The 16,183-nt window shown below is 42.5% G+C and overlaps 1 protein-coding gene across 1 annotated transcript in view; it reads left to right on the top strand.

The window, feature by feature from the left end:
* The first annotated feature begins 351 nt into the window (after window positions 1-351).
* Window positions 352-16,183, top strand: part of dnaja2a (DnaJ heat shock protein family (Hsp40) member A2a) — a 41,707-nt gene continuing 25,875 nt past the window's right edge. Inside the window, exons 1-5 of the mRNA XM_068049375.1 lie at window positions 352-486; window positions 7,249-7,308; window positions 9,402-9,625; window positions 9,711-9,791; window positions 10,985-11,118. Of these exons, the coding sequence (XP_067905476.1) occupies window positions 409-486; window positions 7,249-7,308; window positions 9,402-9,625; window positions 9,711-9,791; window positions 10,985-11,118 (577 nt within the window). The 5' untranslated portion in view covers window positions 352-408. The remainder of the gene's footprint in view (window positions 487-7,248; window positions 7,309-9,401; window positions 9,626-9,710; window positions 9,792-10,984; window positions 11,119-16,183) is intronic.

Genomic DNA, 16,183 nt, shown 5'->3' with positions numbered 1-16,183 from the left:
TAAAGACTGATTTCTATCGCCAAAATAAAAACAGAAAGTGCTGGAAATAAGCAGCAGATCAGGCAGCATCTGTGGAGAGAGAAGCAGAGTTAACGTTTCGGGTCAGTGACCTTGCATCAGAACAGTTAATTCTACTTCATTCTCCACAGATGCTGCCTGACCTGCTGAGTATTTCCAGCATTTTCTGTTTTTATTTCAGATTTCCAGCATCTGCAGTATTTTGCTTTTATCTCTATATCTGAATGTGTGTTCCTTTGAGATAATGCAGGTTTTCAATAAGACCCCGCCCCCCCACCAACCGTCACCGATCAATGACGTAAGCGCGCTCTATGTGAGGCCAGGGGATGACGTCACTTCCGGAGTTTGCCTGCCTGCGGCTGGTGCTCGAGCTTCTTCCTCTCTGTCACGATGGCGTCTGTAGCCGACACAAAACTCTACGATATCCTCGGAGTCGGCTCCGCAGCCACAGAGAACGAACTCAAGAAGGTCAGTAACGGTCTCGGCGACAGGGGGAGGACCAAAAAATACAAATTCTCTCCAGCGGCGCAGTGACCCAGCAGATTCCCCCCCCCCCCCCCCCCATAGCGGAGGCTTGCGGCAAAAAAACACAACTCGACGCCTGACCGGCTAGGCCGCTGCTGAGGCCCAGGGTTAAAAAAAATTGAAGGCCGAGTGGTTACACAGCGGTGCCGGGCGGAGCGGGCTAAACCGGAGTGAGCTGGAGATCTGGTCGCTTTCACCTTTATAATTTTTGTTGGTTATATAAACTGGGCTGCCTGCCGTTGTGGGCAGTTGGAGAGGAGAGAGAGAGAGTATGCCGGCTGTGCTGTCACCGGCATCCGCTGGCGTTTCCTCCTTCCTTTCCTCAACGGTTGGCGTGGTGCGGATTTGAGAAACAGCCGGGGGCGCTTCATTTACTCAGCGCGGCACCATTTTGCGTCTCTGCCCCCCCCCCCCCCCCCAATTGCCGCTGCCGCAGCGGGTGGGACGTTGGCGAGATTTAGCAGCAAAGTGACGGTGACGGAAGCGTTTGAAATGCTGTTAAATTTAGATGGATTGTAATCTAGAAAGGTATCACTGTCAGTCGCGGCCGGAGAGCTCAAGCACCCACAGGCGTAGGTAGATAGCTCGGGAAAAAAGCATGTTATATTTCTGTAAGTGTTATATCCTGGAAATATAATTGACCAGCATTTGAAGTCGTTTTTTCATTTTTGTATAAGTGTCGTAAACTAACATTCTTGATTGATTATGTAAGCACAATATATTCTGCTGTGGTGGGATTGTGTCTAAGTTAACTTGTTCCTTTCAAGTTACAAAGTCGATCGCTCCATGTAACGGTAAGTTGCTTTGGTTGCTGTTTGTGGAAGGTACCAAGAAATTAGACTTTTTAAAAAGGGCCAGCAGCAGTTTAATCAATTCCATACAGGTTTTCTTATACATGGGAATTCTCTACCACCTGGGAAATTCACAACCTTGCTCCGTTATTCTTTCCTTCAAATAGACTGCTTACTTCTACCAAAACATCAACCTCATTTGCTGCTGAAATCCTCATCCGTATATTTGTCATGTGCAAACTTGACCACTCCAATGCTGTCTTGGCCGATTTTCCATCTTCAATGCACTAAACTTCAGCTAATTCAAAACTCTTTGCTGTGTGCATCTTATCCTGCAACAAGCCCTGCTCACCTATCAGTCTTATCTTTGTTGACCCACTTTGGCTCCAATACCTCCAATTTAAAATTATTATCCTTGCATTTAAATTCTTTCATAGCCTCTTTTCCTGTCTCCCTAACTCCTCAAGCCCACAACCCCCAGAAATCTCTACTCCTATAACTCTGACCTTGTGTGCATTCCTCTCCTTAGCCCCGACATCCCATTCCATTATTGGTAGCCATGCCTTTAGCTGCTGAGGCCCACACGCTGGAGTTTCCCCTCTCAACCTCAACCCTCGCTCCCTTTCTGTGTGTTGTCTTATAAAGGTATCCCTGCTTCATGTAAAATTTTTATAATGTCACATATTAAAAATTGTTATCACCATTAAATTAAGCGTAAAGGGTTCAGAACATTGGAAGATACTGAGACTGGTTTAGTATTGAAAGAAATTGGAGCTAGACACATGGTCCAAGGAATTGTTGCAACATGGCTATAAGGTTGGTTCGCAGACAGGAAACAAATACGTAAGGTTAATGGGTGTTGCTTTGATTGGAGAAGGGTTAGTGTACCACAAGGGTAAGTGCTAAATCTGTTTTTCTATGTGATTTGGGCTAAGGCCGATGTTCTGATGATGCATAGAACTCAGGCAGGTTTTGATACTGGAGTGGGCACATTGTGAGGTAGTGTATTTTGGCAGTTTAATCTAAATGGAACTTTCTGCAAGACATGGAGGGATAAAGATCTAAGGGTGCAAAAATATAATCCCTTCAAAGTGTGAGTGCAGGTAGAAAGTGAGGCAGAGACTATTATATCTTGAGAATAGATGAAAATTTCACAAGGAAAGATAAATTTGCAAAGGAAGGGCATTAGGATTCGTTCCAGAATGCTGTGGCAGAAACATGACAGAGAAATTGCCTCTTCCTGTCCTGTTACTGTATATAGTTCCCCTCCTTGGATGTTTTAAGGTGGAGCTTGTTGCACCCAAACTACAGTAAAGGTTGGGTGGTAGTTAATGAAATACACATTCAACAAAATGATTGTCAAGCTTTAAAATAGTTTTGTAAAAGCAGCAAAGACAGCAAGTTGTTTGTGTTGCTTACCACAAATCCCTGTCTCATATCAACAGAAGGGAACAAAATTGATTCTTGGTAATCATCTTTGTGGAAGCCATTCTGTGATTAAGGTAGTTGATAAAATCACTGGTCTGGAGTATTAAATATCCCTTCTGATAGCATTGTCTTAGTGGACGAATAAGTAATCTGGCCCCCAGCACCCTGCTTGAGCTGTAATACAAATTACATAAGGATATATTTGACTAGTTTAGCTTGATTTACTAAGCATGAAGATTTACCTTTGATAGGATCTGAAGTTTGGTATCTCTTGTGTATGTATTGAGTTTTGTCTGGAGTGATGTGCAAATTGAAATCATGATTTAAAATGGGACACAGATAAGACCAGAACTCTGGGACTTCACAGTCCTTCTGAAGTATATTAACTTCTATATATAAAAAAAGTAGCTGCAGTCACAAATGGTATGTCCTTAGTTGTCCCCAGTAGAATTTGTAGGATATTCATAAAGTCTTTGGTTTGCTATTATGGGCTTTGAATATGTTTTGTGCAACACATAGCACAATCAACTATTTTTGCCGTTACTTACTGAGAATGCAAAAGTTTTCTGTTTCACGTTTTCGTGGAATCATAAAACAGGAGCCCATTTGGCCCATTGTGCCTATGCTGGCTCTTTGGAAGAGCTGTCCGATTAGTCCCACATCCCTTCACTTTCCCCGTAGCTCGGCACATTTTTCTTTTCAAGAATTTATCCAATTCTTTTCAAAGCTACTGTTTCCTCTTTTCAGGCAGTGCATTCCAGATCACAACTTGCTGTTTGGGGGGTGGGGGAAGAGTGTGTTTGTCTCGCTTCTGGTTCTTTTGCCATTACTTTAAATCTGTGTCTTCTGGTTACTGACTGTTCTGCTACTGGAAACGGTTTCTCCTGATTTACTCTATCAAAATTTCTCTAATAAATCTCTAACTTTTTGGTTCTGGCAAAAGGTCATTGATCGAAAGATTAACTCTGTTCTGCCTTAACTAAACTAGGAATTTTGCAGGAAGGCATTGGACAGTAACCAGAAAATGCAAGTATAATTGCACGTGATACTTCCATTATAGGCAGGTGACATTTCATACGTTTTAGTGTACATTTGGTTACTCGTAGATTGAGGCGGTTGTTCACTTTATCAATCACTCTGAAATGCACACGTTAAATGTAGTTCAGGCTCTCATTTCGCAGTGATCATGATGGAGAAACTGTCAGCATTCATAGTCATTGCTGCACTGAAACTTGCCAACTGAGAGTCCACACATGAGCAGAATAACGCAGTAATCCAGAAGTTTCTGTCAGTGTGCTGTTGACGGTTCTCCAGTCCCTAAGCCATCAGTGAATTGGTGGAAAATTCCAACGTTTTTTATTTGTTTCATGGGATGGGGATGTTGCTAGCAAGGCCAGCGTTTGTTGCTCCTCCCTAATTGCCCTTGAGAAGGTGGTGGTGAGTTGTCGTCCTGAACTACTGCAGTCCATCTGTGGGTACACCCACTGTGCTGTTAGGGTGTGAGTTCCAGGATTTTGATCCAGTGACAGTGAAGGAACAGTGATATATTTTCAAGTTAAGATGGTCTATGACTTGGAGGGGAACTTGCAGATGGTGGTGTTGCCATGCGTTTGCTGTCCTTGGCCTTCTAGGTGAAAGGTCACGGTTTTGGAAGGTGCTGTCGAAGGAGGCATGGTGAGTTGCTGCTGTGCATCTTGTACATGGTGCACGCTGCGACCACTGCATTGGTGGTGGAGGGAGTGAATGTTTAAGGTGGTGGATGGGTGCTGATGAAGTGGGCTGCTTTGTCTGGCATGGTGTCGAGCTTCCTGCCTGCTGTTGGAGCCATACTCATCCACACAAGTGGAGAGTATTCCATCACACTCTTGACTTTTGCTTTGTAGATGGTAGACAGGCTTTGGGGAGTTAGGAGGTGGATTACACACTATAGAATTTCCAGCCTCTGACCTCCTCTTGTAGCCACAGTATTAATGTGGCTGCTTCAGTTTAGTTTCTGGTCAATGGTCAAAGAAAAAGAAAAAGAATGGGCGATTCAGCGATGGTAATGCCGTTGAATGCTGAGGGGAGATGGTTAGATTCTCAGTGTTGGAGATGGTCATTGCTCCACACTGAAGTGGCAGGTGACATTTGTACCACATATCAGCCCAAGCCTGAATGTTGTGCAGGTCTTGTTGCATATAGACACGGACTGCTTCAGTAATTGAGGAATTTCAAATGTTACTGAACATCATGTGATCATCGAACAGCCCTACTCCTGACCTTATGATGGAGGGAAGGTCATTGATGAAGCAGCTGAAGATGTTTTGGCCTAGGACACTACCCTGAGAAACTCCTGCAGTGATGTCCTGGAGCTGAGATGATTGGCCTCCAACAACCACAACCATCATCTTTTGTGTTGGGTATAACTTCAACTAGTGGAGAGTTCCCCCGATTCTCATTGATTTCAATTTGTTAAGGGCTCCTTGATGCCACTCAATCAAATGCTGCCTTGATGTCAAGAGTAATCACTGTCACCTCACCTCTTGAGCTCAGCTCTTTTGTCCATGTTTGTACCAAAGCTGCAATGAAGTCAGGAACCAAGTGGACTTGGTAGAATGCAATTTGAGCATCAGTGAGCAGGTTGTTACTGTTTAAGTGGTTCTTAATATCACTGTCGAGACCCTTCCGTTTCTTTGCTGATGGTTGAGAGCAGACTGATGGGGTGGTAATTGGCCATATTGGATTTGTCTTTGTCCTGTGTTTTGTGGGCAGGATATATCTGGACAATTTTTGACATTGTTGGATAGTTGCTAGTGTTGTAACCGTTACTGGCTTGGCTAGGGGTCTGGCCAGTTCTGCAGCACAAGTCTTCAGTACTACAGCTGGAATGTTGTCAGGGCCCATAGCCATTGCAGTTTCCAGTGCCTTCAGCTGTTTCTTGATATCATGTGGAGTGAATGGAATGGATGAAAACTGGCATGTGATGCTGGGGACCTCAGGAGGAGGCTGAAATGGATCATCCACTTGGCATTTCTGGCAGAAGATGGTTGCAAATGCTTGTTTGTATTCCCTCCTTCTCTGTTTAGTTTAATTGTCCACCACTATTCATGCCTGGATGTGGCAGTACTACAGAGCTTTGATCTGATCTGTTGGTTATGGGATCATCTGTCTATTGAATGCTGCTTCCGCTGTTTGACATGCAAGTAGTCCTGTGTTGTAGTTTCACCAGGTTGACACCTCATTTTTAGATATGCCTGGTGCTGCTCCTGGCATGCTCTCCTTCGCTCTTTATTGAACCAGGGTTGATCTCCTAGTCTCTGTAAAAGCCCTTGAAATTGTAGCATGTTGAATTAAGTGTGACTTGGTTTTTAACTATGTAACAAGTTCATAATTACTGCTAAACACCCTCACTGCCCTTGACAAGCTAATTTTATATTTGGTAATGTCATGTTTCTCCATTATGATTCCACATTTTAATTTTTAAAAATGTAATATTGTAGCTTCTAAATGCAATCATTTATTTCACTATCTGGAAATTTCAATTAAAAGTGAAGGGGTTCAGTTTTTTTTAAACTTCCTGGTTTGCTGTCTGTGGGAATACTTCAGTGTGATTGGCTGCATACCCTGCTTGCTGATATCACTGTTGCTGGAGATCCGCTTGACTTGGCACCAAATTTAAGCTGCCGTCGGGAAAGGGGGAGTCCACAGATTTATTCACTATTGCTTTGCTGTCCCCTGCAAAATCCATAAAAAGCACTGCCCAGTATGGAATTAAAACACAGACTGCGATGTTCCCAGATTCAATCCCTGGCTTGAGGTTCATCTTGGTTGAGGTGGCAATAAAGGCATTAAATTTGGGCTGTATGCAAAGAAGGGAAAAAAATTTGCTGCAATTACCATGTCTTATTACTATTCACCAATCCTCATTTGTAAGATGCATCTGTTTGGATGTTGCTTCAAGAGCAAGGTTGGTCTTAAACTGTTATATCCCCTCTAGTCAAATAGCCAGCTGCAGTATCCCTGCCTTCAGGTGTGACAGAAGGGGAAGAGGGACTACATTGGAAGAGCTTGTAGCATAAAATTCAAAGGTGCAAAGTATTTATATTGGTATCTACAGATTAATTTGTTCTTGATGTTTAAGTGTATAGTTGTAATTACCTGTACATGTTGCTGCAGTGTGGAACGTGGCCAGTTTTCTTGATCCTAGTGGTGTTACACAGATGAAATGTCTGATTATTTCTATCAATTTGTTGTGTAATTTATTATGCTATCAGATATCTGGTGCCTTTTATACTTGAGATTTTATCATGGATTTGTAGTACATGTAATCAGGTTTTCCCACTCTGCCATAATTTTGGCTAAATTCACTGAACATACTATGTACTTAAAGAATAAGCTCCTCCACCCTTATTAGACAAATTCTGTTAAATATGTGGAATATGATGCTGACTGAATCCAACATTTTTTTGACAATTTGTTTGACCTATAATGTATTAATTTTTTGAAGGCATACCGCAAGTTGGCTAAGGAATACCATCCAGATAAGAATCCAAATGCTGGAGACAAGGTAAAGATCAACATCTTTTTACATTATTTGATCATGGTTCAGCTAGTTTAGTAAATAGGTAGTTGAATGATTGGGGAATATTAATAGTTCCACCCCAAAACCCAATTGAGATGTGCTGCTTCCTCAGAAGCTGAATTGTTGACTAGTTGATTCTTAGAAATTAGAATCCTTTGACACGTTTTCCAAGAAATGGCTTGATTGCTACTGCTATCAAGTTATTTTTCAAGGGTGACAATGAGAACAGGATTAGCAGTTTGAATGAATCCTCGTATGTCAGATATTTGGGTGAGAGACCATGGAAGGGGGTGGGTGGCTATGCCTTTTTTTACACAGATTGTTCCCTAATATTCAGGAATAATCTTCATTGGATGGATGGTGTGTAGGCCACAAAATAGAGGCTCCTACTTGAGTCTATAGAAAAGGTGATTGTTAGGAATACATGGATTTATAGTCTTACTTTGTTATTCCAATATTACTGAACTAAATAATCCCTATGTTAGGCCTAAGGGTTGTAAATCAGGCATTTCTTAAAGTTTGCCTGTGGACTGCAAAGAAGTTTTTTCTTTGTGAGCGATTTCACGATATCCTTTCAGTTCGATATACAAAGAATCCACTGTAGGTGCACAGTATTCTTTAAAATGGTGTCATGTCTCAGACCATTTACCCAGATGCATACATTCTGACACCTATTATGGGTAGCGCCCTACCAAATTCACAGGCGTGAAAAATGCATCACGGACCGTGAAATCTTGGGTCCTCTGTGAAATCGGCCATTTTGCAAACTTTGTGCATTTTATTCATTTACACAAGGCTCACCTTGCTGATTGCTGATCTTGATGCGAACTTCGCATGTTTTAGTGATTGACACAAAGCTCAGCTTGCTGATTGGTGGATGAGAGAGGGCTTCTGATGCAGTTTTGAGAGAAGCAGTCTCAAGTATTGGGATCAAGTGAGAATGCCAGAATGAGCAAATCAAAAATGGCCACATCCATTACTGCAACACACAGTGAAAGAATTTGGAAGCCAAATTCTGCATGCCACTGGTGGGATACTGTTTTGTACATGCTGCAATGTTTCGTTGGATCACACATGGCAGGCAGTGGTTCAGCGCCACTTAGAGTCCAATAGCCATTGCAGCAGAAAGAGAGCATCCGAAACCCCACTGCTGGAAAAGTAACAGGCAAAAAAAACAAGCAATGAGTTCATCTCTTTTTAAGAAGTTGACAGAGCTCAGAAAATTCAGTTGGTTAAAGTGGAACTTATGGATACTTTCCATCAAATCTGTACACAGAGAGCTGTGTCTAAACACAGGCAGGTGTTTACAGTGTAGAGACAGGGAATTAATAGAGACAGTTGCAGGTTGCTCTATGCTCGCATTCAATCACTGACTTCAGTGAGTAAAAAGTGTGACCTGTTCATAGTCAGCTTTTTATAATAGTTTTTGAGTATACGATAAATGTCATTTGAAACCAGAAACCACCTTTGTCCTTTTTTTGTTTTAATTTTCATGGTTTATTGTGACACTGAAATATATGTTTTAAATGCATGAAATCGTGAAATTTGATTTTTAAAATGCTGTGACTGTGAAATTTGTAAAATTTAACTCTGAATTTGGTAAGGCCCTAATTGTGGAACTCCATCCAGGGCTACTGAAACAGATCATTAGTAGGTTGATAGGATCTTAGTGAGATCATACTTATTTTGTCAAAAATTTCTATCTTGGTCATGGTGCTGAAATTCTATTTACCACATTGTGTCATTTTGTTAGGTTGCTTTCATGGGCAGAGTTTACCTTTGTACATAATAAAACCAAGTGGTTTTCAGTCAGGGCCGTTGTTTCTCTTGAACAAAACCTTACGTGAACTAATCACTGTTATTTCAGGGCAGGGGTTGCATAGGAAAGCTGAGGCTTATGTAAACTTGAATGCTTCACATATGAAGTTTCCATGTTCAAGATATTAACTTGTAACATATATGGTCAGTACTTCGGTGGATTTAGTTTCTAATACTGAATGGCTGACTGCCTAAAATATTTGTTTTTGGATTGATTACTGAGTTTGACGAATGCTCAAACTTGTTCTTTTTGTCTACAGTTTAAAGAAATAAGCTTTGCATATGAAGTTTTATCAAATCCAGAGAAGCGCGAACTTTATGATCGTTATGGCGAACAAGGCTTGCGAGAAAGTGGTGGCGTTGGAAGTGGGATGGATGATATCTTCTCACATATCTTTGGTGGGGGACTCTTTGGATTCATGGGTGGTCAGAGTAGAAACCGCAGCAGTAGACGAAGAGGGGAGGATATGGTGCATCCCCTTAAGTAAGTTCTTTTTATTTAAACAAAAAAAGCTTTATTTTGGCATATGAATTGCCTTGTTAATTTTTTTTTTTCCTAAATTCAACAGGGTTTCTTTAGAAGACTTGTATAATGCGAAGACAACCAAGCTGCAACTAAGCAAAAATGTTTTGTGTAGTACATGTAATGGGTAAGTTGCTTTGAACTAAAACTGCGTGAATTATTTGAGGTAGAATTTAAAAACCATTAAGTACAGAATTGCATGTTGGACTATTTTTCTTTTCCTCCAGTATTTGTGATTTATAAGCCTGCCATCCATTAATGCAAAAAATGGGGAAAAGTACTGCATTTATGTAAGGCTTTCCCACTAACCACAATGAGATGAATGACTAGTTTTAGTGCTGGAGGGTGGGATGTTAGCCAAGATATTAGAGAGCTTTGTGTTCAACTAGTACCAGGTGGAGAGACAGAGCTTTGTGTTGTTCAACTAGTACCATGTGGAAAGGCAGAATCTTGGCTTGTCTCAAATTTTTAATTTAATATCAATTGTGAATGGAGCTTGATCCATTGGTGCTCTTTGAAATTTTTACCAGCTAAACAATGATTATTCTTTGGCAAAGTTACGAAAGGATGCTAACTCAATTCTTACTGCTTAAAATTTCTTGGTTATTTCTAAAAAGAATGGCAATGTCTTCTCCTTCTCCTCCCCCACCCACCACCCCAGTCCCCTAAGTATTCTCCACTTTGTTGAAGGCAGTTGCTTATGCTGAGGTATGGTTCCAGGGTGGCAGCTTTCTGGTGTCTGGTCCAAGTGATAATTCATTGTGAATGATGACAAGCTAAGTAACAATGGGTTCCATGACAGGAGAGCCTGATGCTGATCTCATGGCATCCATAGCTTCACTTATCAGTGATGATCAAAGATGGGTTCTCTTTAAGAATGTAGTAGACCACTAAATGTCTGACTTTTTGCTCTAGTGATAAATAATGGAAAGTTAAAAATTTGTGGCCTGATAATTTTTTTTAAGGCTTGAGCAGTAATAACTTACGTTGCTACTTTTTTTCTTTAATTACTGAATTATATGTCTTCAATCAACCAAATATTCTTTGCATGCTTTCTTCGTTCACATATGTTGCTTTGACTTTTCCTGAGATTCTGTTGAAGAAATGTTGCTGTAACCTTTGTCTAATCTCCATTGCTCATGACTAATTTTAACTGAGAGAAAGTAAGTTCTCTGTTCAAATGTCTTTTTGGTTCAACAAACTAATTCATTTAATCTTTCAATTAAGTGCCAGAGCCCTTATTGATCTCAGCATATGTCTCATCACTTAAGTTATATGCAATCATTTGTTGAAACACTAAAACGTTTATTTTTAACACAGCCAGGGTGGCAAGGCAGGAGCTGTTCAGAAGTGCAGTGCTTGCAGGGGACGAGGTGTAAGGATTATGATTAGACAGCTGGCACCAGGGATGGTTCAGCAGATGCAGTCTGTGTGTTCTGATTGTAATGGAGAGGGTGAGTAAATTCTTAGTGTTTACATGTAATATGTAGTGATTGTGCTATATGCTGGATTTTTTTTTATATGTAACGAGTCTGATTTGTTCTTTTGGACTTGGAAATCTACACCGGAGTCTTGGGAACAAATTTAGCTTTGATAAGGTAATATCGGTGTATATACTCAAGGTAATAGTATATGCAGAGTCAGAGTTATACAGCACAGAAAAAGGACTTAGGCCCGTTGTGTCCATCAAGCACCCATCTATTCTAATCCCATTTTCCAGCACGTGGCCTGTACCCTTGTATGCTATGGCGTTTCAAGTGCTCATCTAAATACTTCTTAAATGTTGAGTGTTCCTGCCTCTACCACCCCTTCAGGCAGTGCATTCCAGATTCCAACCACCCTCTGGGTGAAAAAAATCTTTCCTCAAATCCCCTCTAAGCCTCCAGCCCCTTACCTTAAATCTATGCCCTCTGGTTATTGACACCTCTGCTAAGGGAAAAAGTTTCTTCCTATCTACCCTATCTATGCCCCTCATAATTTTGTATACCTCAATCAGGTTCCCCCTCAGCCTTCTCTGCTCTAAGGAAAACAACTGTAGCCTATCCAGTCTCTCTTCATAGCTGAAATGCTCCAGCCCAGGCGACATCCTGGTGAACCTCCTCTGCACCCTCTCCAGTGCAATCACATTTTCCCTATAGTGTGGCGACCAGAACTGTACAGAGTACTCTAGCTGTGGCCTAAACTAGCGTTTTATACAGCTCCATCGTAACCTCCCTGCTCTTTTATTTTATGCCTCGGCTAATAAAGGCAAGTATCCCATATGCCTTCCTAACCACCTTATCTACCTGTGCTGCTGCCTTCAATGATCTATGTACAAGTACACCAAGGTCCCTCTGTACTTCCTAGGGTCCTACCATCCATTGTATATTCCCTTGCCTTGTTAGTCCTCCCAAAATGCATCACCTCACACTTCTCGGGATTAAATTCTATTTGCCACAGCTCCGCCCATCTTACCAGCCCATCTATATCATCCTGTAATCTCAGGCTTTCCTCCTCACTATTCCCGACACCCTCAATCTTTGTGTCATCTGGGAACTTAATGATCATACCTCCTATATTCACTAAATCATTAATGTACACTACAAACAGCAAGGGTCCCAGCACCGATCCCTGCGGTACACCACTGGTCACAGGACTCCAATCGGCAAAACAACCCTCGACCATCACCCTCTGCCTCCTGCCACTAAGCCAATTTTGAATCCAAATTGCCTTGGATCCCATGGGCTCTTACCTTCTTGACCAATCTTCCATGCGGGACCTTATCAAAAGCCTTACTGAAGTCCATGTAGACTACATCAACCGCTTTGCCCTCATCTACACATCCAGTCACCTCCTCAAAAAATTCAATCAAGTTTGTTAGACATGATCTCCCCCCTGGCAAAGCCATGCTGACTATCCTTGATTAATCCCTGCCTCTCCAAGTGGAGATTCATCCTGTCACTCAGAATTTTTTCCCATAGTTTTCCTAACACTGATGTTAGACTCACTGGCCTGTAATTACCTGGTTTAACCCTACTACCTTCTTGAATAATGGTGCCACATTTGCTGTCCTCCTGTCCTTTGGCAACTCCTGTGGCCAGAGAGGATTTGAAAATTTGTGTCAGAGCCCCTGCAATCTCCTCCCTTGCCTCACACAGCAACCTGGGATATATATCATCTGGGCCTGGGTATTTATCCACTCTTAAGCCCGCTAAGACAGCTAATACCTCCTCCCTTTCAATGCTAATTTGTTCCAATATATCACAGTCCCCTTCCCTGATCTCTCCGCCTACATCGTCCTTCTCCATAGTGAGCACAGCTGAAAAGTAATCATTTAAAACCTCACCCACATCCTCCGGCTCCACATGCAGATTGCCACTTTGGTCCCTAAAGGGCCGTACTCTTTCCCTGTTTATCCTCTTGCCCTTAATATACTTATAAACCGCCTTGGGATTTTCCTTTATCTTGCCCGCCAATGTTTTTTCATGCCCCCTCTTCGCTCTCTTAATTACCTTTTTAAATACCTCCCCCCACCCGCCCCCACACACTCCTCTTGAGCCTCTGCTGTTTTCAGCGCTCTGAATCTGCCATAAGCCTCCTTTGTTTTCCCCATTATCCAATCCTCTATATCCCTTGACATCCAGGGTTCCCTGGACTTGTTGGTTCTACTCTTCACCGTAACGGGTACATGTTGGCCCTGAACACACACACTTTCCTTTTTGAATGACTCACTGGTTTGATGTAGACTTTCCTGCGAGTAGCTGCTCCCAGTCCACTTTGGCCAGATCCTGTTTTATCATATTGAAATCGGCCTTCTAATCCATACCTTTTATTTCTGGTCCATCTATGTTCTTTTCCATAACTACCTTAAATCTTAGAGTTATGGTCACTATCCCCGAAATGCTCCCCCACTGACACATCTACCACTTGTCCGGCTTCATTCCCTAAGATTAGGTCCAGTACTGACCCTTCTGTTGTAGGACTTTCTACGTGCCGGCTCAAAAAGTTCTCCTCTATGCGTTTTAAGAATTCCGCCCCCTTTAAGCCTTTTGCACCAAGACTATCCCAGTTAATATTGGGGAAGTTGAAATCCCTTACTATTATTACCCTATTACTTTTACATTTCTCTCAGATTTTCTTACATATCTGCTCCTCTATCTCCCTGACAGGAGGCCTGTAGTACACTCCCAGTAAAGTGATTGTCCCCTTTTTGTTTTTATGTTCTACCCATATGGCCTCATTTGAGGAATCTTCTAGGATATCATTCCTCCTTACTGCAGTAATTGACTCCTTGATCAAGAGTGCAATGCCACCATCTCTTTTACACGCCCCATGATGCCTGAAGATTCTATATCCTGGAATATTGAGCTGCCAGTCCTGTCCTTCCCTCAATCATGTCTCTGTGATGGCAATAATATATTCCCATGTATTAATCAACACCCTCAATTTATCTGCCATACTTGTCAGACTCCTTACGTTAAAATAGATGCAATCTGGCCTTGCATTATTCACTTGTGCCTTAACAGGTCTATATTTGCTCTGTCTTCCAGACTAACTTAGTTTCTCTTTTATATTTGGCTGTGCTTCACCCCCTACTGTACCTCCACTCTGTATCCTATCCCCCTGCCAAATTAGTTTGAACCCCCCAAACAGCACTAGCAAACCTCCCTGCAAGGATGCTGGTCCCATTCCGGTTCAGTTGCAACCCATCTGAACAAAGAAAATTACAGCACAGGAACAGGCCCTTCAGCCCTCCAAGCCTGCGCCGATCCAGTTCCTCTATCTAAACCTGTCGCCTATTTTCTCAGGGTCTGTATCTGACTTGTACAGGTCCCACCTTCGCCAGAAACAGACCCAGTGATCCAGGAAACTAAAGTCCTCCCTCCTGTCCCATCTGTTCAGTCATGCATTCATCTTCTCTAACCTCATGTTCCTTTGCTTACTAGCATGTGGCACTGGGAGTAATCTGGAGATTGCAACCTTTGAGGTCCTGCTTTTTAATCTGCTACCTAGCTCCCTAAATTCTTGTTGCAGGACCTCATCCCTCTTTCTACCTATGTTGCTGGTACCAATGTGGACCACAACCTCTGACTGTTTACCCTCGTCCTTCAGAATGTTCTGCAGCCACTCTGTGACATCCTTGACCCTAGCACCAGGGAGGCAACATACTATCCTGGAGTCACGTTTACAGCCACAGAAACGCCTATCTGAACCCCTTACAATAGAATCCCTCCCCTATCACAATAGCTCTCCCACTCTTTTTCCTTCCCTCCTGTGCAGCTGAGCCACCCGTGGTGCCACAGACCTGGCTCTTGCTGCATTCCCCTGAGAAGCTATCTCCCCCAATAGTATCCTAAGTGGAAAATCTGTTAGAGAGGGAGATGGACCCAGGGGACTCCTGCAGTACCTGCCTAGTTCTTCTCTGCCTGGCCGTCACCCATTCCCTTTCTGCCTGAGCAGTTTTTACCTGCGGTGTGACCACCTCCCTATACATGCTATCCACGATGATCTCCGCCTCGCGGATGCTCCACAGTGTCCCCAGCCGTTGCTCCAGATTTGAAACGTGGATTTCGAGTAGCTGCCGCTGGAGACACATAATATACACGTGCTCGCCCTGGACACTGGAAGTGTCCCTGACTTCCTGCATTGCACAGGAGGAGCACTCCATGCTGCTGAGCTGCCCTGCCATGACTTGCCCTTAATTTACTCTTTTAAATTACTCAAAAATTAGAGATTATTTACACTAGGGGCCTTGATTCCCATAAAAAAGAAACTGCTTACTATATGAAAAAACTGTAGACCTCTCCTTTTTCTTTACTTTAGTAACCCAGCTTACCTGTATACTCACCCCGGCGGTACTGTTTCCCTGCTCCCGCTGTGTTTTCTCTCTCTGGTCTCTGACTGTTCCTTTTGGCACACTTTTTAAAGCTCTGCTCAAGGTAATATTGGTATATATGCTCAAGGTGATATAACCTAGATTACTTTTATTTATGCACTGTATATCCCATATGGTCTTAGTCTCAAGTGGTAATCCAGTGACTGAACAGTTTTGTTGCCAAATTTTTATATCTTGTCCCCAACAATTAATGGGGAAAATAAAAGCTGATGAAAACACTTCACACCCATTTCTAGTGTAGCAAAATTGGTCCACAGTGGTCAGAGGTGTGAAGCTTCTACTAGTACATGACCTAGAAAAGAGCCACTTAACTGCATTATCTTGATTTTACTACTTTTTTCTCCAATTTATTTTTCATTTATGGATGTGGGTGTCACTGGCCCATCCCTAATTGCCCTTGAGAAGGTGTTGAGTAATGTCCTGATGTACATGACCATTTTTCTCTGTCTGGTGCCTTTAAAAGCACGTGTGGTATTTAACAAGGAATAAAGCCTGTGGCAGTACCTTCTAGACTTCTGTACAGCAGCACCTACATGCAGCTTAGCCGGAACATTGGTGGTAAGGAGCCGTAACCTTGAACCACTGCAGTCCATGTGAAGGTACTCCCACGGTGCTGTTAGGGTGGGAGTTCAGGATTTTGACCC

Source organism: Heterodontus francisci, chromosome 17 (genome assembly GCF_036365525.1).
Source record: "Heterodontus francisci isolate sHetFra1 chromosome 17, sHetFra1.hap1, whole genome shotgun sequence".
Classification (NCBI taxonomy): Eukaryota; Metazoa; Chordata; class Chondrichthyes; order Heterodontiformes; family Heterodontidae; genus Heterodontus; species Heterodontus francisci.
This window is presented reverse-complemented; position numbering and strand designations above follow the sequence as displayed.